Here is a 21,846-nt window from a genome sequence, read left to right on the forward strand (position 1 = left end):
CTTTGCCCTCTTCAAAATTTCAAGCATTTTAACAACCCTGACTAGGATAATAGTTCCGGTCAAAATGCATGCTGGGAATTCATACACAAATCAATAGTGAAAGAAAAGTGCTTGAAACTGGACTGTTTATAAACTATAAGCACAAAAATGTCAAAGCGTAAGAAGAGCGCAGCTTTGATAGATTCAGATAGTGACGAAAGTGACAGTGGATCAGATTTGGAAGAAGTACGAACTTAAGTCTCTCTTTCTGATCCAGAAACTAGCATCAATCAACCAAAACTTGTGTGATACATTATGAAGATGAACCCAGTCCCCCCTCTCCCTGTTCAGTTTACCCGCCATTTCATAACAAATATTCTTAACATAAATGACCACAAAATAACAAACAAATGCAAATAAGCGTATCAAAAAAGTGAATTATCAATATATGTGGATATAACACGCAATATTGATTCAAGGGATGTACTCCAATGGACTGGTGAAATGAAACCAGAAATTAATAACCTAAACACTGCATTTCGGGTGTCTGGCTATTATTTGATATCGTGGTCAGATATATTTGCATGCCTATTATTAAACAGAAAATAGGCATACAATGTAACTCCATGACCAAAAAAAGCAAGAAACCAAATATACCAAAAAATTGAAGTGAACCAAACAACAAAACACAAGAGCCTTGACCAGTAGAAAACTGATAATGCAACATAAAAATGCCATCTATAAATAGATAAAAGTCTAATTCCACAGGAAAAAGTCCCTTCTTACAAATATGCATATATAAACTATTCTTTAAATCATTTGAATGGTTGGTTAGCTGTCTTAGCTTTGTAACGAAATCATATCAAGCCTTTTATATAAAAATACTCATGCCTGGAAGAAAGAAAAAGAATGATCACAGAGAATTATATATCGACAAGAAACACATAATGAAGACAAAAAACAATGTCTGGGAAATCCATTGTGTAAGCAAACACTTCTCATTTTAGTTATTTTTAAAGCATGAAACAAATTACAAGTCATTGCAAACTATTTATAATACCAGGAGTAGTTTTAAAGGGAATTTAAAATAAAGTGTATCGGTCTTCCTTGCTAAATGACAATTAAATTTGGTAGGAGACTACGGAATATAGCATAGCCAACTTTCACCATAACAGAAAACAAGAAGTCACTGATTTTTTTACCACAGTTGTCAAATGTTCTATCAAACCTATTACAAGTAGAAAGTAGTGGACTTTGTTTAGGGATTGAACCAGCAACCCCCCAGCTTCTCAGTCCACTGTTCTACCAATGGAGCAAAAGTCATTTTCCCTCTAATGCCAAGCTGGAAGACAGCCGTATTCATATACAATTAAAATCTACATACTAACCTCCTCAACCCCCACTCCTTTTAAAACCATTCATAGCAGACAAGAGAGTTGTGTGCTTCCTGTGAATCGAACCAGTGACCCCTAGCTTCCAAGCCTTCCACTCTACCAACTGAGTTAAAGTAACCTTAACCACATACTGATACAGGATGCTAGTCTATTAAACACGGTCACAAAGCAATAGAAAGGTAAAGCACTGTTTATTTTAGCTCACCTGGCCCTTAAACAGAAAGGAATCGCCATTTAAACAATATATGCAAGTATGGTATTCATAAATTCAAAGAATATGTTTCCCAACATCGTTTTTTTCTATAAAGGCATATTTCTTGATTGAAGTTTACTTAATAATTTCAATGTCTTATAAAAATTTTGTTACTTTCTTTTCATTTATACAGGATTTGAAAGCACTGACAAAGAGAAAACGTCAAGATTCTGACTCTGAAACATCTGAAAGTGATGATAATGTAAGAAATATGAATGCATGTTTTGTAAATGATTGTATTCTATCTTTTATAAATACAGTGTTTTTGCAAATCAGACCCCTTTATATAGCAAGCCTCTAACATTTTGAGGTTCAAAAGCCATTTCGGAGGTCATATACCTCCATATGGAGGTAAACTGAAACCCTCAAACAACCGGTAAATAAAACTTTTAATATAAATATTAAATCTTAAGTAAGCACCATTCTCAGATCTAAATAAATTTACCTGGTATTATCAATAATCTATTTTATATGTACAGTTATTGACTCATTTATGGTTTTACCTAGTGGACAATGAACGGGGAAGGAAAAAAGAAAAAGAAATTGAAACAAACAAACAAGAAAGCAAGTCGCAAATCTACAGCAATATCATCATCATCTGAAAGTGATGGGGAGAGTGACAAACATGTGTCGGAACCTGAGGAGGGGGAGGTGTCGGAGTCGGGCAGTAACTCTGGCCCAGCTGAGGAATCAGAACCAGAATCAGACAAAGAAACTTTTCACGATGAATATGATGAAAATCTCTATGGTGATGAAGAAGATAGAAAAAAATTGGAACAAATGACAGAAAAAGAACGAGAACAAATATTATTTAACAGAGGAGAACTCCGACAAGTACTTAAAACAAGGTAATCTGATCTGTAACAGTTGTAGGGCTGTCACAATATATTGGGAAAACGGTATATCGCAATACACAGGCATATCATATTGAATACAATACAGAAATGGAATATCGCTTTATTGGAATATTTTTCAATACCTTATTTCATGTAAATTACTACACATTTTAACAGATATATATACATGTATAACCATAAACTGGTTATTACTAATTTTGGGAATCGGTTGGAATTTCATCATCAGTGGCTGGTTTGAAGGAAATCTATGTGATCCATCCCATATATGATTCGATTAGATAACATTCTAACAACTTTTTCTTTTTAAACTGACAATATATCAGGATCTGTATCGCAATACATTCCTTCTGGATTGTGGAAGGAAAAAGGTAGATTTAGAACCTTTGATACATCATGTTTTTTCCAACTAAAGAATGTGGTAACTCTTAACCACTAAATAGGGACTGTGTTGTATCTTTGAGCAAGATACTTTACTCTGCTTGTTCCAGTCTACTCAGCTGTAAAAGAGTATGTGGTTGGGCAGTGCTAGAATTGTTGAATGCTAGCTGTGAGTGCTGAAATAGCAGCACCGGCTGTATGGCTCCTCAGGGAGTTGAGAAAGATATTGGCTAGTTGCAAAGACTCTATAACCACGGATAATAATTTGTGAACCGCTTTGAGACGACCTACGAACTAGGTTGTAATAAAGCGGTATATATAAGAACCTCAAATTATTATTATTATTAATAGAGGTCAGGTTAGGTTTCAAATTGAACATTTCTAGTTGGAAACTGTGAGCATGTATTTTCAGTTGGTAGGTAGGCTAGGGGCACTGGTCCATATGATATTCAACTGAAAAATGACCCATTGGAATTTAAATTTCACTGAAAACAATCTGAAATTAGCCCTTTTGCTTAAATCTCTTCCTGTCCTAACTACTGATTTCCAAAAAGATTTGATATTTGTTGATCATTTCATATTATATAATGGCTAACAAAAATGATTTTTCTCTTGTATTTAGATTTGTTATCTAATTGTAAGAATTGGTCTTGTAATCCATAGATTTGAAATTGAGAAAAAACTTCGGCAGGCAAAGAAGAAAGGCCTAATGAATAAGGACAAACCGGCAAACGATTCTGCAATTCACAAATCTACCAGTCAGAGAAGTACAGAAAGACGAAAAAACATGGAGGAAAAAAAGGACAGTAAAAAGTTTGCTGCACTCAAAGATCTGAAGGCAAAACGTGAAGAAAAGAAAAAATTAGGCAAGTATGAAATCCATATCAACAAATATTTAAAGTTGGTTGGTTTGGGGTTTTACGTCCTCACAATACTTGAAGTGCAATCTCACTGAACATCATAACCCAGACACAAGCCTGAAATCCCACACGAAAAAAGTACTTACATTATACATAAGGTTACACTACAGACAAAAGTAAAGATAATGGGAAAAATGTAAGGTTTTAAGTCCTAAATGTTACAATGTCTCATTTTTGGTCTCCATGCAGAAGGCACAAAATTACTTGTTTAATATTTTTTTGCATTAAAGATTCTATCATTAACAGATGAGTGATACAGGTTTCTTAAAGTCTCTTGTTGTATATAGTTATTCAAAAGCTGATTTGCTTAAGAAGTCTTTAAAGCAAATTTTCAGAAAATATTGGATTTTTTAAAATTAATTGTATGTGGGTGATCATTTAGAATCTTTATAGATGCAGTTTTAGTTTTTAATTTTATTATTTGTTAACATATACAGTCAAACTTCATTGTTTCAAACTTTGCGGTACCATCAGGAAAATGTCGAAGCATCAAGACGTGACTCTTAAATGTTGAACTTTGAACATCTTTGAGATCCTGTATATACAGCATAAGACAGAATATGCTTGTTAAGTGTTGGAACATGAGGCAAGAAATTTGATTTTAAATCTAAACATATTGGATTTAAACATGTGTTTAGACACTGTAGTTTGCATGTTTAGGTGTTAAAATGACCTGGTGACATTTCAATTTACTTGTACAGGTAGTTGTTTTACTTTGATTTATTGGTTGTATTTTTCAATGTTTTTCAAACTATCGGACCTGTTTTGTTGTTCAAAACAGTGATAAACTCATCTCATGAAAGTTTGATTCATAAATGGAACATCAGTGGTGTTAGGCAAGGATGAAAATGTAGACTTTGCCGTAAGTTAAACACATCAAAGGAATTAGAAATTTCAAAGTTCAATTTAAGGAAGGTTGACTGTATATAAGATGAATGTTTCGAAAGTAAGTTGACTTTAGGTTGATCAGTCTTAGAACAACCTGTTTGATCACTTTAATACTTGAAATGAAACTGATGGTTTATAGATTGAAATCCCATTTTATTAATTATTTATCATCTCATTACAACAGCTGAAGAGTTAGAAAAACAAGAACAAAAGAAAAAACTACTCAAAGCCAGTGAAATCTATTCTGATGACGACGATGATGATGACGATGAAGATGATGACGAAGAGGAAAGAGAGGAGGAAACAAAGTCAAGGTCACGAGATCAGGATACAAGAGAAAATAAATTCGGGAGCGACTCGGATAGTAGCTCAGGGTCCTCTTACAGTGGCTACAACTCTGAATCAGATCATGGGTAAGTTACAAAAGTCAGATGATGACAGGGTGTATTTTTGGCGAATTGGGAAAGGCCCCTAATGATGATAGGGAAAACTCATCTAAATATTGGCCTTGTGTGTGTGTGTGTCATTAAAAACTAAAATGCAACACTGGTTAAACACATACTAACCAGTATTCTTGATTCATATTTATTACTGTTCAAAATGAGATGTTGCATTTTCATCTGAATACGAGATGAAAAATGAAAAAATAATCTTTTATGAATGAGAAAATTTTAGGGGAGAATGTTTTGGTAAAAAAGCACTGTTTTATTTCTTGACAGATCAACCCGAGGATCGAAGAGGAAAGTACAGTTTGTCAGCACAAAAGAAGAGTTAACAAAAGTAAAAATTTCCCGGCATAAACTTGAGAAGTATGTATCTGTTTTGATTGATTTGTGAAGTCCTGTACCGGTATGTCTTTATTCTCATAAATTGTATATGCCTATCTTAAAACAAATTGGCCATTGGATAAATGCTGGCCTTTTGGATAATTTCGTCATATTTTCAGCCACATGTTCCTTTATAGTTACCTCCATAAATTTCTACACATAGCAAGCTTATAATGTATTCAATGTTCACTTAATGTTATACGTATTTTAGTTTCAAATATAAATAATCTGTCTTTTTATAAATTTATCCAGAAAGCTCTGTAGAGAATACACAACGTGAGTGGTTTATTGCATTCAGTAATAAAGTATCTTTAGTATTAGTTATGTTGGTGTATATAGAAATGAAAACTACCAGGTATTAACCCATTTTTGCTAAACATTTTCTTCAGGTTGGTAAGTATTGATTTTGAGAAGTTCTTTTTTCACAACCAATAACATTTTCTATGTGATGTTTCGATGACTTGTACGATATGTACACTGTCACCTTCATCAGACAAATGACCAATGAAGCGTATGCATACAAAGGTGTAAAATGTGTACGAGTTGTCCATCAAAATCAATGTCGATTTCGGCTACGCTGGAAATGTATCTACAATAGTTGTTATATAGGTACCGAAATGACTCAATTCAGCTACGCTTTGTTAACACTTGGTCAGAGATGTGCAAGAGTCTTTGGGCCCCCTCGTCCTGATTTAGAACTGGCCCACTGCGGCGTATCAAGATGGCTTCCTTTACCTGCCGCTTGAACAGATTGCTCTCTCTGTCCAAAACTTTGGAGTTATCCCAGTCAATCACATGGTTTTTCTGTGTGCCATGGTCTGTGATGCTGATTTATTTATCTGGGACTCCAACTGTTTTCTTTCAGATCTGGTGGATTTCCTACCTTAAGTTTCTGTGTCTTTCCGGTGTTCACCAAGGCGGACCCCAAATTGCCTTCCAGTCTCTGCAATATACGACGCGTCACAGCATTGGCATCCAATTTTGTACATGCATTCTGCGACATTTTCTTTAGGTGTTTTATCCTTAGGGTGTACTAGGATATTGCGAAGCGTCTTGTGGGGCTTCATGGCTCTTGCTATGCCATGACCGCGATATATCCTCTGGATGGTTTCAGAGATACCCTTTATATACAGGATGACCACTTGACCTTTGGTTTTGTTCTTATCCTTGATTGGCCTTTTCTCATTGCCCTAGCAATGTGATTCTGCTCTTGTGTTTTGTCCGGTTGTTCAGTGACTATTGAATCACATCTGTTGAGCAATGTGCGTATGACGCCTAACTTCTGGTGTAAAGGATGGTGATATTGGAAGTTCAGGTATTGGTCCGTATGGGTCTTTTTTTTTTATAGACCAATACCTTCACGGTTCCTTCTTCTTTTTTTACAAGTAGAGTATCTAGGAAGGGCATTGTGCCATTGGTTTCTTCCTCACATGTAAATTTGATGTTGTTAGTGGCATCTAGAGTGTTGATATATGTGTGGTCAAATCTTTCTGTGACCCCTTCTTGATTATCTCAAGTATGTCGTCAACATAACGTTTCCATAATTATAAGCTAGGCCTGCATTCTATGGGGGCAGTGGCTATTGCTTCTTGCTCCAGATGTTCCATGAACAAATTGGCAACAATGGGAGACACTGGACTACCCATAGCAGTGCCGAAGCGTTGTTGATAGATGTTGTTCTGGAAACTAAAATATGTTATTGTTAGCACAAACTCCAGCAAATCCATGATGTCCTGAATCTGAAGGTTTGTGTTTTTGTGCCAGGATCTGTTTAATTCTAAGCATTTCTGAATGATTCTAAGTGCGTCGTCAATGGGTGATGGTAAAGAGAGAGAGACAACATCATGTGAAATGAATTCTTCGTCTTCCTGAATCATGATGTTAGACATAGCTTCAGCTAGATGTTTTTAATTCTTTTCACGGTGTTCTAATTTACCCAGTAGCGGTCCAAGAATGTCTGGTAATGATATGGAAACATTGTAACCAATGGACCCAGTGTAGTCAACACAAGGCCTCAGTGGGTTTCCCTGCTTGTGGATCTTGGGTGTACAGTAACTTCTAGGAGTGTTCTCTGCTATGGGATACAGATATCTGTATTGGCCCTCGGTAATCTTGCTCTCTTGTTTAAATTTTGATAGGAGGGCTATGAGACGCCTTTTAAACTTTTGGTTTGGATTGGTCTGCAGCTGTTCATATGCCTTGCTGTCCTGTAGTATTGTTACAGAGGGCCAGTTCTAAATCGAGACGAGGGGGCTCTAAGACTCTCGCACATCTATGACCAAGTGTTAACAAAGCGTAGCTGAATTGAGTCATTTCGGTTCATATATAACAACTATTGTAGATACGTTTCCAGCGTAGCCGAAATCGACATCGATTTTATGGACAACTCGTACACATTTTACACCTTTGTATGCATACGCTTCATTGGTCATTTGTCTGATGAAGGTGACAGTGTACATGTTGTACTAGTCATCGAAACGCCACATAGAAAATGTTATTGGTTGTGAAAAGAGAACTTCTCATAATACCAGTTAACCCTATTAAATCCTTTTGTGGAAAGCAAGTTATAAATATGTTCAATGTACATGCATCTTGGTCTGGCTATGAAAAGCAGGATTTGTGATTCAGAGAGAGCCTTGTTTTATTATACTACAGGTGGTGTCACATGCCCTTCTTTAGAAAGACGGTACAAGGTTGCTATGTAAGGATTGGCATAGGCAACCATGAAGGCCAAGCTGTCTACAGGGTATGTCTGTTTAGATACGTAGAGTTTGGATCCAAGTATGATGTAAGATGTGGAGTATTTTAGTGTTGTAGTAGGTTAGGGATATGATTATGTAGTTTTTACTTTACTGCAAATCGAGAAGACATGAATTTTGTGCATTTGTTAAAGATATTTTCTGGGAAATGATGAGGATGTTTGAATAAAGGTTTCCATGGCAGATAGATAAAATTTTGATGTCAATACTTAATCAGAACTTCCACCAATTGAATATGGCTTGCGCTCATTGCATGATCTTTCTTTCACTGTTTTGTTTATATATTGCAGATTCATTTTATTGCTAGGCAAAGAAAATATGTGGAAAGTTAGTGTTATAAAAAAAATCATCTTGAAATAAGTTGGCAATTATACACTTCCATCCTGTACCAAGATTATCAATATTTCATCTTATCAAATAATCGTCTTTTGTGAAAATGTAAAAAAAAAAAAAAAAAAGGAAGAAAGAATACCTTGATTAGTCATAGAAACAAAATGTCTTGTCAGTATTCAAAATGGGAAATACCGTCTTGTCAGTATTCAAAATGGGAAATAATGGTTGTGTTGACATTTTAATGCAGGTGGCGGAAATCATTGGTGTTGTTGATACAGCCAAGGTGTACCAACTGGGGACTACACGTACCAACAAGGGACTCAAACTCAGGTAAGTTAAAGCCAAGGTGTACCAACTGGAGAGTACACATACAACAAGGGGCTCAAACTCAGGTAAGTTAAAGCCAAGGTGTACCAACTGGGGAGTACACATACAACAAGGAGCTCAAACTCAGGTAAGTTAAAGCCAAGGTGTACCAACTGGGGAGTACACATACAACAAGGGGCTCAAACTCAGGTAAGTTAAAGCCAAGGTGTACCAACTGGGGAGTACACATACAACAAGGAGCTCAAACTCAGGTAAGTTAAAGCCAAGGTGTACCAACTGGGGAGTACACATACAACAAGGAGCTCAAACTCAGGTAAGTTAAAGCCAAGGTGTACCAACTGGGGAGTACACATACAACAAGGAGCTCAAACTCAGGTAAGTTAAAACCAAGGTGTACCAACTGGGGAGGACATGTACCAACATGGAGCTCAAACTCAGGTAAGTTAAAACCAAGGTGTACCAACTGGGGAGGACATGTACCAACAAGGAGCTCAAACTCAGGTAAGTTAAAACCAAGGTGTACCAACTGGGGAGGACATGTACCAACAAGGAGCTCAAACTCAGGTAAGTTAAAACCAAGGTGTACCAACTGGGGAGGACATGTACCAACAAGGAGCTCAAACTCAGGTAAGTTAAAACCAAGGTGTACCAACTGGGGAGAACACATACCAACATGGAGCTCAAACTCAATATCATATCAGTTATTTCGTTTAGAAATGTTGAAACTATTTGGAAAGTGATAAATATTTTATAGATATAAAATAAACCAAACTTGTGCAACTGTGCTCAATCAAAAATGTGTTGTGATTCTGTACTCTTACGATACATGCTTGTGCTTTCATTGACAGGCATGGCCATTCAGAAAGAGTGTATCGATTAGAATTTGTCTCCAATCAAGACTTCACTGACTCAGAGTTCTTCAAGTGGAAGGAGGCCATGATGCTGGGAGGGCTCACCCTGCCAACTATAGATGAGATTGAAAGGAAGTTCAAGGATATACGAGATGCTTTGCAATATAAATTTAAAGAAAATGACATTGAAGAGGTCAGTTGAAGTGTGGTGCAATTATTCTTTAGTGATGTCTGACTGGGGAAAGTTGAACTAGTGAAAATATTCAAATGTCCTAGAGACATCTTAACTTTGATTTATTACAATGTATTTTGTGACAGAAACAACAGGTAACATATTTTCTTTATTGCAGATTGTTGCTGACAAACTGAAATTTAAGAAGAATCCTCATAATTATGCTGTAAAGAAAACACTGCTTTTAAAACAAAAGGTATTTAGAGTTTTCCAGTGTATGTGTATTTTGGAATTCTAACTGAAAAATTTACCAGGATGCTCAGTGTCCTTAGATCAGAAAAAAATATCATGTCAGGGCAGGAAGGATTATGTCAACAGTTAAAATCCAGTAATAATACAGTTTAACCTTTCATGTTATTTCTACATTAAGTGACTCTAAACAGTTGAACTGGATATCATAAATCTCAATGTCTTTAATACCTCTTTTATCTACAAGTCCCTATTTGGTCCTATAGGCAGTGTATTGATCACCCACAGGTACTAGCCAAGAGGTTATTAGATTGTCATTCCCTCCATCAGCAAGTCCGTCTATCAGTGTCACTTTTCTGGAATACATCTCATATACTCTTTCACCTATTCCGTTTTTGCGTATTGCAGAGTTATCTGCACTTGAGGGCAGGTATTGATTGTTACGTCATTTGTTTGTGAGAGTAACATCATCAATTTTTGAGAAAACAACGTTATTTTCTCACACAAACCAATGTTTTGATCCATACATTTAATAATCATTATTCTGTTTTAGGAAGTGGCTGATATTGAAGGTGACCAGGTTGGTCAATCAAAAATCAAACAGGAGCTAGAACAGCTGGAGGAGCGAGCCACAGAGCTTGACCGTAGGAGGTCCAGTAACATCAGCTCTATCAGGTGAGTCCTCTCACAGGCCTTACTCTGCCTATCACCTATATCACTATTTGAAAAAAGGGGAAGTTTGGCAAATCTATAAAAAGAAAATGGCAAAAGTGATGAAAGGTCACCAGTGTGTCTAGTGGATAACCAGCTTTCCTATGCTTTTCTTACACATTTAAGGAGGTTTGATATCCCACCATCAGTTAACGGTATTATTAAAGCAGGAGAGGCCTGTGGAAATAGTGGCTATCAACTCTCACCCCTGTGGTGATTCAATTAATAGTACATTAATAATCATTTTGGGATCAAAATAAGCAACATTTCTTTGGTGGCAATTATTTACCCAGATCAATCTTAATTTAGGCTTTTTTAGTCGAACCAGAAGTGGTAACAAAAGAAAACAGATCCCATAAAGGAAGTAAAAGAAACCTGCTGAATATGCCACGGTAGCACATCTTATACTTTGGGGGGGGGGTATTAAAGGGAAGGAGAAAATTGTCAACACAGATAAGATTTTGTTACTATTTTATTTTCATTGACAAGGTAGAACTGAGATTAATGTGTCCAATGAAAAGTTGGGGTGGTCGGGTGGTGCAGTGGATTGCGCACTTGTCTTTCACCAAGGAGCTCGGGGTTCGATTCCCCAATCAGAGGCGAAAAGGTATGGGGTCACCTGCCCGACCACGTGGGTTTTCTCCGGGTACTCCGGTTTCCTCCCACAAGAAGACCCCCCTGCACGCTAACACCCGGGCCAACAAGAGTGAATCATATAAGTTGAAATTACTTGTTTCATGATTGTTGTAAAATAAATAAAGTTTATATTTATGAAAGTTACTTGCCAGTTGCATGTAACTGTGATGAGGTATCACTTGAGTTGTAAGTGAGTAGTTCAGTCTATAACACCAGCATAGATAAAGCCCATTTGCTACAAAGAAACATGTTTATGTTTCAGTTATATCAACCAGCGTAACAGACTGAGGAACATGATCGACGCAGAGGAAGCCTGTAAAGTGGAAGTGGCAGCCATGAAAACAGCAATTGCTGACCCCTTCACACGGCGACAATGTCGGCCAACCATTGTGACCAAGGTATGCATCGCTCCTTATATCTAGTAGCATACAGCAAGCAGAATAACATTTGGTTTTCGAGTTTGTTGATGAAAGTAGATTCTAGAATTGACAAAGCTTCATTCACGATAAATACCGGGTAGTATGTCTTTTAGGTGTGCAGTAGCATTGATTGACAATGTTTTTTTCATTTTAGTCAAAAGAATCAGTTGCAGATATTGAAGCAAAAGTCAAAGCTGAGGAACTCAAGAACCTGTCATTACCAGAGATGGACAGGTCAAATCAGGTTCGATTTTCTTCCCGAAATATGTATCTAAATATTCAGATACTGTATACCGGGAAATTTTCCTCGCTGCATAACTTTTAAACAACTTCTTCTCAGTAACCAAAAGGCCTAGGGTGATGATATTTGGCCAGAAGCATGCTTTGATGAAGGGCAACCAAGTTTGTTCAAATAAATGACCTTCATCAATTTTCAAGGGCACAGGGGTCAAATATGTTAAAAATTCTAAACGACTTCTTCTGAATAACCAAGAGGCCTAGGGTGATGATATTTGTCCAGTAACATGCTGGGATGAAGGGCTACCAAGTTTGTTCAAATAAATGACCTTGACATATATCCAAGGTCAGAGGGGTCAAATATGTTAAAAACCTTTAAACACCTTCTTCTGAAAAACCAAGAGACCTAAGGTGATAACATTTGGCCAGTAACATTCTAGGATGAAGGGCTGCCAGAATTTTTCAAATAAATGACCTTGACTTATATCCAAGGTCACAGGGGTCAAATATGTTTAAAACCTTTAAACAACTTTTTCTTAATAACCGAGAGGCCTAGGGCGATGATATTTGGGCAGTTATTTGCTGGGATGAAGGGCTACCAAGTTTGTCCAAATAAATGACCTTGACCCACTTTCAAGGTCACAGGGGTCAAATATGTTAAAAACCTATAAACAACTTTGTCTTAATAACCGAGAGGCCTAGGGTGATGATATTTTGGCTGTAATAAACTGGGATGAAGGGCTTCCAATTTTGTTCAAATAAATGACCTTGACCCACTTTCAAGGTCACAGAAGGCAAATATGTTTTAAACATTTAAACAACCTCTTCTGAATAACCAATAGGCCTAGGGTGATGATATTTGGCTAGGAGCATGCTGGGATGAAGGGCTATAAAGTTTGTTCAAATGAATGACCTTCATCTTTTTTCAAGGTCACAGGGTCAAATATGTTCTAAAACATACAACTTTTTCTGAATAACCAAGAGGCATAGGATAATGCCAATAACATGCTGGGACGAAGGACTACCAAGTTCAAATGAATGACCTTGACCTCTATATTTTAAGGTCACAGGGGTCAAATATATTTAAAACCATTGAATGACTTCATCTTAATAAGCAAAAGGCCAAGGGTGATAATATTTGGCCATTAACATGCTGGGATGAAGGACTACCAAGTGAATGACCTTCGCCCATATTCAAGGTCACAGTGGTCAATATATGTTTAATTGTTTAAATGATTTGTTCTGTTTAACCAAAAGGTCCAGGGTAATGATATTTTTCCAGAAGCATACTGGGTTGAAAGACTCTAAACTCTGTTCAACCTAATATTATATAATGTCCTTGTTCGACATTCAAGGTCACAGGTGTCATATGTTTAAATCTTTTAATAGGTTCTTATGAATGAAACACTGATATTTTGCCTTTGGGTGTGTTTTAGTCCACTTTTAAGATTACAAGTGTGAGATTTATACCAGGTGAGCGATGCAGGCCGATTGGGCCTCTTGTTTTCCTGCCTGCTATACAAATGTTAACAATTATTTCAAACATCACCACCAAATACACCAAACAAGTGTATTGTCCCCTCCCCTGTATATTCTTATCTGAAGAATATCTGTATTATTCTTTTACCTGATGATGATGATGATGATGATGATGATGATGATGATGTAATGATGATGATGATGATGATGATGATGATGACACCTTTTCTTATATAATGTTTTTCTTTGTTACATGATGACAGGGTGATAATGGAAAAAGCAGATCAGAAAAGGTATGTACGCTTAAAACCCAAAGAAAAGTGTTATTGAAAGGACCAAATCAATATGAAGTATATGTTCCTTAAAAAATGCTGATTGTTAAACTTAAATGACGTAGGTATTGTTATTCAATCTATCAATAAATGTTGATATATTTTGTGTTTCGGTGACATGATTTCCCATCAAATGCAATATTGCTTTTCATCAAATGTGAACTGGCTATTTTATAGAGGACAAGCTGTTTATGATACTGTAACTTGTCAACTTTTGAAAGATCAACCACCTGTTTGAAAAGTTTAGGAGAATAAAAAATGAAAAATTTGAGAGAACACCAAATGTGGTTCAAGATTATTATTGCAATATTTCTACGAAATTGATTTTGCTGTAAATGTTGGCTTTCTACTGGCAGTTAAATAAGGCTGATCCACTAAAGTTCCTAGAACCCACCAAACAGAAGTCAACAGAGGACCTTTTTGACGTCCACAACTTCGATATCACTATCGACTTGGAGGTGCCATCAAGCAGTATGTACCATTTGGTTTTCCTATTCCGATCCGATTAGTTCTGAAAATTTGAAGGTTGTAATTAAAACAGCATTGTCTTTAATGTAAAATATAGCTGTAGAAATAGTTATATAGGGAGATTATTTAATCAAACTTTCAAAATTGAACTGTCAACATAATTACCATGATATCAAGGTAAAAGAGACATTTGTTTGTCTGGTATGTCTATCCTATGGCATTCAAAAGTGTCTGATTGGGTCGTACTGATTTCTGTTTTTAAATGCAACATTTTCACATGTTAAATTTTCCAAACAACTTTATGCAAATGCAGGCCATTAACCCTTTCACCCCTATGTAACTTTAGTAGACAATACTATGCGTTGATATGGACAAGTCCATTATGGTATACAGTGGTGAAAGGGTTAAGGTCATTGCTAAAGCTCTCCAAAAAAGGATATCGGACTACAAAATCTACCCCTTTTTAACAAACAAACTATGTCCCAGTTGTTTGGAACATGATGAACAAAAGTAATTCATGATTACTATGGAATTCAGTGCAAGTTTATCCCATTTTGAATTGCACAGACAAAAATAATTCTTCACTGTTCTTGTTATCTGATTGTGAATTTACAAAGATTTGCTCATCAAAGAATTCTTCAGTAGCGTCCTTTTGACATTCAGTTTTACACACTGTCTGTATGTACATGTACTATGTGACATGTGACCAGACACCAGTCCATTTGTCTAAAAATTGTTGTTTAATTCCAGCTCCAGTAATGGCTGTGAACAACCGATCTGCCCAGAATGTGCGGGACCCCACTCCACGGCGGTCCCTGAACCTGGAGGAGTACAAGAAGATGAAGGGCTTGATATAGGAGAGTGGTGTGAGAGAGAGGGGGCCTAGGCTTAGCCTGGTCCAGAGTGGGTGTGTAAGTGTGGAGGGTTTGGTCTGTGAGAGTGCTCCCAAATCATTGAACCCATTTATACTGGACAAACTTTGTACTGATGGGATGGTTATAAACACACTCTACTATCAAAGTGTTGGATAAAAGATTTTTCATGTGATTTTTAATTTTTTCAATTTTTCACCAACCACATCAAATCAAAAGAAAAGATATTGGATGGGTTAATCCAGTGTTTAGGAACACTGTTGTTTGTTGTGAATCTCTTTGTTATTATTTTAAGTTCTCAAATTCAGCAAAGAAATCTGATAATGTTCCCAGAAAAATGAAGTGAAACCTGTCTAAATCTGACATTCTGTTAACTCAGTCACTCCGAAATATTTAAACTGGACTTGTCAGTCTTTGATTTTATAAGGTTCAAATGTGACTTTAGGGGTGAATGGGTTAAATGCAACAAATCGGTTGGATTAGACGGGCAATGAAACGCACTAGTTTTATGTGGCAGATTTTACATAAAATGGGATTCCAGATGCATGTCAATTACGACAGGATGTCAGAATGACCTACTAATTGAGTCAGATAGTACAGGTGTCAATGTATATTGAGTTTCCTTACTGTCATCTTTTTAATGTATCATTGATCTAATTTCATTCATGGTCTTGTGAATTATTAAAAGGAATATATAATGGCTTTTTTTTCATATGAAATATATGAATATACTCATAATTTTAAAAAGTGCATTGTATTTGTATTTGACAACTTCATTGAAAGGTTAATAGTGAATACATCACACAGGCCTTTGCTGTTATTATTTGAATACAATCTCATTGCTGTAATCCCACTTGTAATATTGTATTAATTGGTGGGTCAGGTTTGTACTCATTACTTGCAGACAGTCTAGAAGATGCTTTTCTTCTATAATGTTTGGTAGTTGCTTTAATCCTACTTGTAATCATTGATGGGTCAGGTTTGTACTCATTGATACATGCAGACACTCTAGAAGATGTTTTTTTCTTCTTTGATGTTTTGGCAGTTATTTTTACAAGTTAATTTGTGATTTTATATCGGCCTACTATAACAGGTTTATGTCCTGTCATTTATTATCCACAACAGCTTCAAGACTCGCTTTAGAGACTAATTTATCTTAATAATATAAAGCTATTTATAAATACAAAGTGTATTTAACCTATATTATTGTGAGTATGTGGAGGCGTGATGGCAGTGTTGTTTTTGTATGGTAGGGCCTGATGTGTGTGTACCATTAGGAATTGTGTATTTGACTGGTTTAATTAGGATGTGTTTCTATGATAGAGACTGACGTATGATTAGGATGATGTGTATTTGTATAAGGACTATGTATGATGACAAATGTTGTGCATTTGAAAAGGATTGACGAATAATAAGGATGTTGTTTTTTGTTTAGAGCCTGACATGATTAGGATGTCTTATGTAAGATAGGAACTGATGTTTTATGAACATGTGTTGTATGTTAGAGAGTGCCATATGATGAGAATGTTAATTTTTATGATACAGACTTATGTATGATGATGTGGTGCGTTTGTAAGATAAAGACTGATGTATGATTACAATGTTGTATATTTGTATTAGGGACTGCAATATCATTTGGATGATACATTTATGTCATCAAATTGAACAACACAGAAAGTGATGAATTAATTTAGAAGCATAATACATTTAAAAGTTGAGTACCTTTAATATATTCTGAAATTGGTCGTGGGAGCATTCTTTAAAAAAAACTGTTTATCATACAACATTGAGTTAAGAAAACTGGCAGAAATGTGAATGAGAGGTGTAACTTGACACGTAAATGAATGGAGTGACATCAAAGCCATTGGTGGTTTTATCCATTGAGAAACTGCATGATTTGTGTTGGGACCAGAGGGCGAGGTGTGTGATTTGAATTGTGACCAGGGAGTGAGTCGTGCAAATTGGATGGTGACTGGAATTGAGGTTTGACTTGCATTGTGATTGGAAGTGAGATGTGACTTGGATTGTTATTGGAAGTGAGGTGTGACTTGGATTGTGACTGGAAGTGAGATGTGTCATTTGGACTGTGAATAGAAGTGAGGTATGTGATTCTGATTATGACTAGAAGTGAGATGTGTCATTTGGATTGTGATTGGAAGTTAAGTGCATGATATATATAAATACTTGTGTCGAGTACAAGTACAAGTTTTTATGTTAACTAGTGACAGTGTCGCATTGAATGATTCCTAATGTGTATACTTGTGTCTTAATAAAATATGGTACTAGCAAAAAATAAAATTTAGCTTGATTGATAATGTTTTCAGTATGGTTTTGATGTGATTTTACATTCAAATAGAAAAGTGACGTATCTTATACATTCTATAATAATAGAATGATCAATTAAGTCATGTGTTTGCTATGACTTTGATTTTAGATCAATTGAAGCATCTTAATGCCTTTTAATACCATCAGTCTATGTAAAGTCTGCGTTCTTCAGATTCAAAGGTATTGACTGTATAACCCTTTTCTATGTAGTCCTTAATTTATATAGACACTGCATTATGACTACATAAATGGTTAAACCCTGTTTAACCTGTATTATATCACAGGATGAAAGCTGGTTTGTTTCGAATAATAATCTGTTAATTAGTTTTCAGTAAAATCATGTTCCACATTTTTACCAGTGATAGGCTCCATATCACTGTCGGAGGTAAACTGGACACTGTACAGTAGTATTACAACAGGGGGTGGGCTTATTACCAAGCACAGTCTTATTGATGAGTTTGGGCTTTTCACAAGTCAAATGTGGTAACATCTACCTCGGCTCCTGTAATATATTTAAAGATACGAAATGACAACAGAGAATATCTTGCCTGATTATGTTTGATGTTGAAGTTGATTAATTATTGGACAATCTATGTTTTGATCCTCACTTTGATTTGAAGGGTTGTAATTTCCATCCCATCCGACGATCCACCATTTGTCTGTGGTTCCTTAGGGATTAGGCCACTGAATTGGTATCTTAGGTCATATGGGACAGCTTGTCTTCATATCGTTTGTTGTATCTTAAAATTTAATAAAATATTGTGACAAAGAAATTTGGATGTTCATTGTTTTCTATGAGAATGTTTATCCAATTCCTAGGGATCATTTTCCAAGCTTAATTGAAAAACAACATTTACATGCATTCAAATAGTTACTGGAAAAAATCTAATTCAACACAATCTTTGATTTGTAAAGCTTTTATAAGATGTGTATGCATTAGGTTTTAATTGAAAATTATATTCCAGGTAAGCTATCAAAGCAACTGGGCCTCTTATTATCTTGCTGTGTAAGAAAAGTATCGAAAGGTTTTGCTCTTTTTGTTCTTGGGTGTACAAAAGGGACATTTAAAACCAGAGACGTACATGCAAGTCTTTGTTAAGTCGTCAATAAATTAATTGGCTCATGGCACTGAAGAGAAACATATTTTCCTTTTACTTATTTGCATTTGTCATGGTGCAGCGTCCGTCGTCCGTTAACTTTTCCTTTGAACAACTTCTTCTGGAGAAAGGACAGGCATAGAGCCATGATAATTGACTGAAAGCTTCCTTGGTAGGAGCTCAACAAAGTTTGCGAATGAAAATGACCTTGACATACTTTCAAGGTAACGGGTCAAATATGTCAAACTCTTTCAACGACTTCTCCTGAAGAACTAAATGACATAGAATCTTTATATTTGGTTGGTGGCTTCCTGGGATAGAGCCCAACAAGTTTTAGAATGAAAATGACCTTGACCTGCTTTCAATGTCACAGGGGTCAAATATGTCGAACTCTTTAAACGACTTCTTCTGAAGGACCAAAAGGTATATAACCTTCATATTTGGCTGGTGGCTTCCTGGGATAGAGCCTGACAAAGTTTAAGAAAATGACCTTGACCTGCTTTCAAGGTCACAGGGGTCAAATACGTTAAACTCTTTAAACAACCTCTTCTGAAGAACCAAAAGGTATAGAATCTGTATGTTTTGCTGGTGGATTCCTGGGATAGAGCCTGACAAAGTTTGAGAATAGAAATGACCTTGACCTGCTTTCAATGTCACAGGGGTCATATATATTTAACTCTTTAAACGACTTCTTCTGAAGGACCAAAAGGTATAGAATCTTTATATTTTGCTGGTGGATTCCTGGGATAGAGCCTGACAAAGTTTGAGAATGAAAATGACCTTGACCTACTTTCAAGGTCGCAGGGGTCAAATATGTCAAACACTTCAAACGACTTCTTCTGAAGAACTAAAAGGCATATAACCTTCATAGTTGGCTGGTGGCTTCCTGGGATAGAGCCCGACAAAGTTTGAGAATGAAAATGACCTTGACCTGCTTTCAAGGTCACAGTGGTCAAATATGCCAAACACTTCAAAAGACTTCTTCTGAAGAACTGCTGGAGGCTTCCTGGGATAGAACCCGACAAAGTATAAGAATGAAAATGACCTTCACCTACTCTCAAGGTCACAGCGGTCAAATATGCCAAACACTTCAAACGATTTCTTTTGAAGATTCTGAAAGGTATAGAATCTTCATAGTTGGCTGGTGGCTTCCTGGGATAGAGCCCGACAAAGTTTGAGAATGAAAATGACCTTGACCTGCTTTCAAGGTCACAGTGGTCAAATATGCCAAACACTTCAAAAGACTTCTTCTGAAGAACTGCTGGAGGCTTCCTGGGATAGAACCCGACAAAGTATAAGAATGAAAATGACCTTCACCTACTCTCAAGGTCACAGCGGTCAAATATGCCAAACACTTCAAACGATTTCTTTTGAAGATTCTGAAAGGCATAGAATCATAATATTTGGCTGGTGGCTTCTTTGGATAGAGCTCACCAAAGTATGCAAATGAAAATGACCTCAATCTACTTTAAAGGTCACAGAGGTCAACAACAGATTTGTTCTGAAGAGCCAAACGGAATGGAAACATAAGATTTAGGTGGTAGCTTCTTGGGATAGAGCCCGACAAAGTTTGAGAATGAAAATGACCCTGACCTACTTACAAGGTCACAGGGAAAAATATGTCAAACACTGCAACTTCTGAAGAAGAACCAAAAAGCATAGAATTGTAGCGGAACTGGACTGTATATCATCGGCGACCATGTAGGTAGAGCATCCGTCTATAGAGTTCAGAAGGTCCCGGTTTTGAACCCCGGTCTGTTACAGTGTTGCCTGTGACCAACCCTTGTTTCAAGCATCGAACCTGGGTTGTAACTATAGTTAAAATTGTTTCTTCGGGGGTGAAGACTTAGAAAAAGGAGGGAGGAATGTAGCGGAACGTATACTGGACTGGATCGTCGGTGACCATGCAGGTAGCTCAAATCAGGTAGAGCATCTGTCTTAAGGGTTCGGAAGGTCCCGGGTTCGAGAATCATATAATAATATTTGGCTGGCAGTTTCAACTGATAGAGTCGACAAGGTTTGCAAGTGAAATATTTGTAGTACCGTGTAATATTTTATGACAATATGTTGCTATGATTGCTAAATATTTAGGTGATCGATACAGGCCCTCTGGGCCTGTTTGTTTACATTCTTTGCTCGTGAAGGTTCACGTGGTACACAGATAATTAAACATGGCTTTTCAAATGTTCTATTTTTGAAGATATATAACTAATCTTTGGGCATTATTGTTTAATATTCTGACAATCTGATTAAAATCATATCATCACCTTACGGAATAGTTTTGGGTAAACAGGTTTATTTTTCTAATGGGGTACAAATTTTGAAAATACGACACCACCAAATTCATCTACAACACCAAATTCATTTATTTATTTTTTAAACTGTGATATGTTGGGCATGACTGGAAATTAGAACTAGTCGGAACGACTATTTCAATGTAAATTGTACCCTTTCAATCTGTCATGATACGGATTGACGTCCGTATTCGGACCGGTTTTAGACTCCATCTTCATGATCTACGCAGCGTTTTAAAATAAGAACTCCAGTTTGCATTTGCGCGCCAAAGAGATTGCCAAACCAAAACAAATACGGAAAATAAAGTATATACCTGGTAAGTCATCATTTTATAATCTTTGACGTTATTAATTTGTGTGCATGAATCTGAAGCAGAAAATGACAGGAAGTCTACCTACATCTAGTAAGCAGGCGTGGTCGCTAAATATTGGACCGCTGGCCGTGACGAAATCAGCGATGATCATGACTCAATTTATAACTTTTCTACTAGTGTGTCACATTTAGTTTGATTTCATAACTCGACGATAATACACATAAAAGCGAATATTCAAATTATCATGAAGCTGTTGTTGTTTTCAATAAGCAGACTGACAATGGGAGACGGACTGGCTTATGAAATTTCACTCTGACAAATGCAACATAGGGGTAGGCCTACTCAAAATTACACCGAAACGCAACAAAACACGGACTACAAACTCCACAACCACATATTACACCAAGTAGAATCCAGCAAATACTTAGTATTAGCATAACAAAATAACCTACAATGGGACAAACATATAAACAAC

The 21,846-nt window shown here is 36.4% G+C and overlaps 1 protein-coding gene across 1 annotated transcript; it reads left to right on the plus strand.

Annotated features, from left to right (window-relative positions):
• Positions 1-66: 66 nt before the first annotated feature.
• Positions 67-18,439, plus strand: LOC110466048 (RNA polymerase-associated protein RTF1 homolog). Its single transcript, XM_021522300.1, has 16 exons — positions 67-225; positions 1,760-1,828; positions 2,134-2,474; positions 3,525-3,727; positions 4,854-5,082; positions 5,389-5,478; positions 8,152-8,242; positions 8,836-8,918; positions 9,764-9,959; positions 10,117-10,194; positions 10,741-10,862; positions 11,797-11,932; positions 12,108-12,197; positions 13,933-13,962; positions 14,358-14,472; positions 15,220-18,439. The coding sequence occupies exons 1-16, from the start codon at positions 148-150 to the stop codon at positions 15,324-15,326; spliced, it is 2,058 nt and encodes a 685-aa protein (XP_021377975.1). The 5' UTR covers positions 67-147; the 3' UTR covers positions 15,327-18,439.
• Positions 18,440-21,846: the final 3,407 nt, after the last annotated feature.

This window comes from Mizuhopecten yessoensis, unplaced genomic scaffold (assembly GCF_002113885.1).
Source record: "Mizuhopecten yessoensis strain PY_sf001 unplaced genomic scaffold, ASM211388v2 scaffold11115, whole genome shotgun sequence".
NCBI lineage: Eukaryota > Metazoa > Mollusca > Bivalvia > Pectinida > Pectinidae > Mizuhopecten > Mizuhopecten yessoensis.

Coding starts and splice junctions, on each gene's coding strand:
- LOC110466048 (XM_021522300.1), top strand. CDS start 148: ATGTCAAAGCGTAAGAAGAGCGCAGCTTTGATAGATTCAGATAGTGAC. Junction 8,243..8,835: donor AAGGCCAAGCTGTCTACAGG/GTATGTCTGTTT, acceptor ATTTTAATGCAG/GTGGCGGAAATCATTGGTGT. Junction 12,198..13,932: donor AGATGGACAGGTCAAATCAG/GTTCGATTTTCT, acceptor ACATGATGACAG/GGTGATAATGGAAAAAGCAG.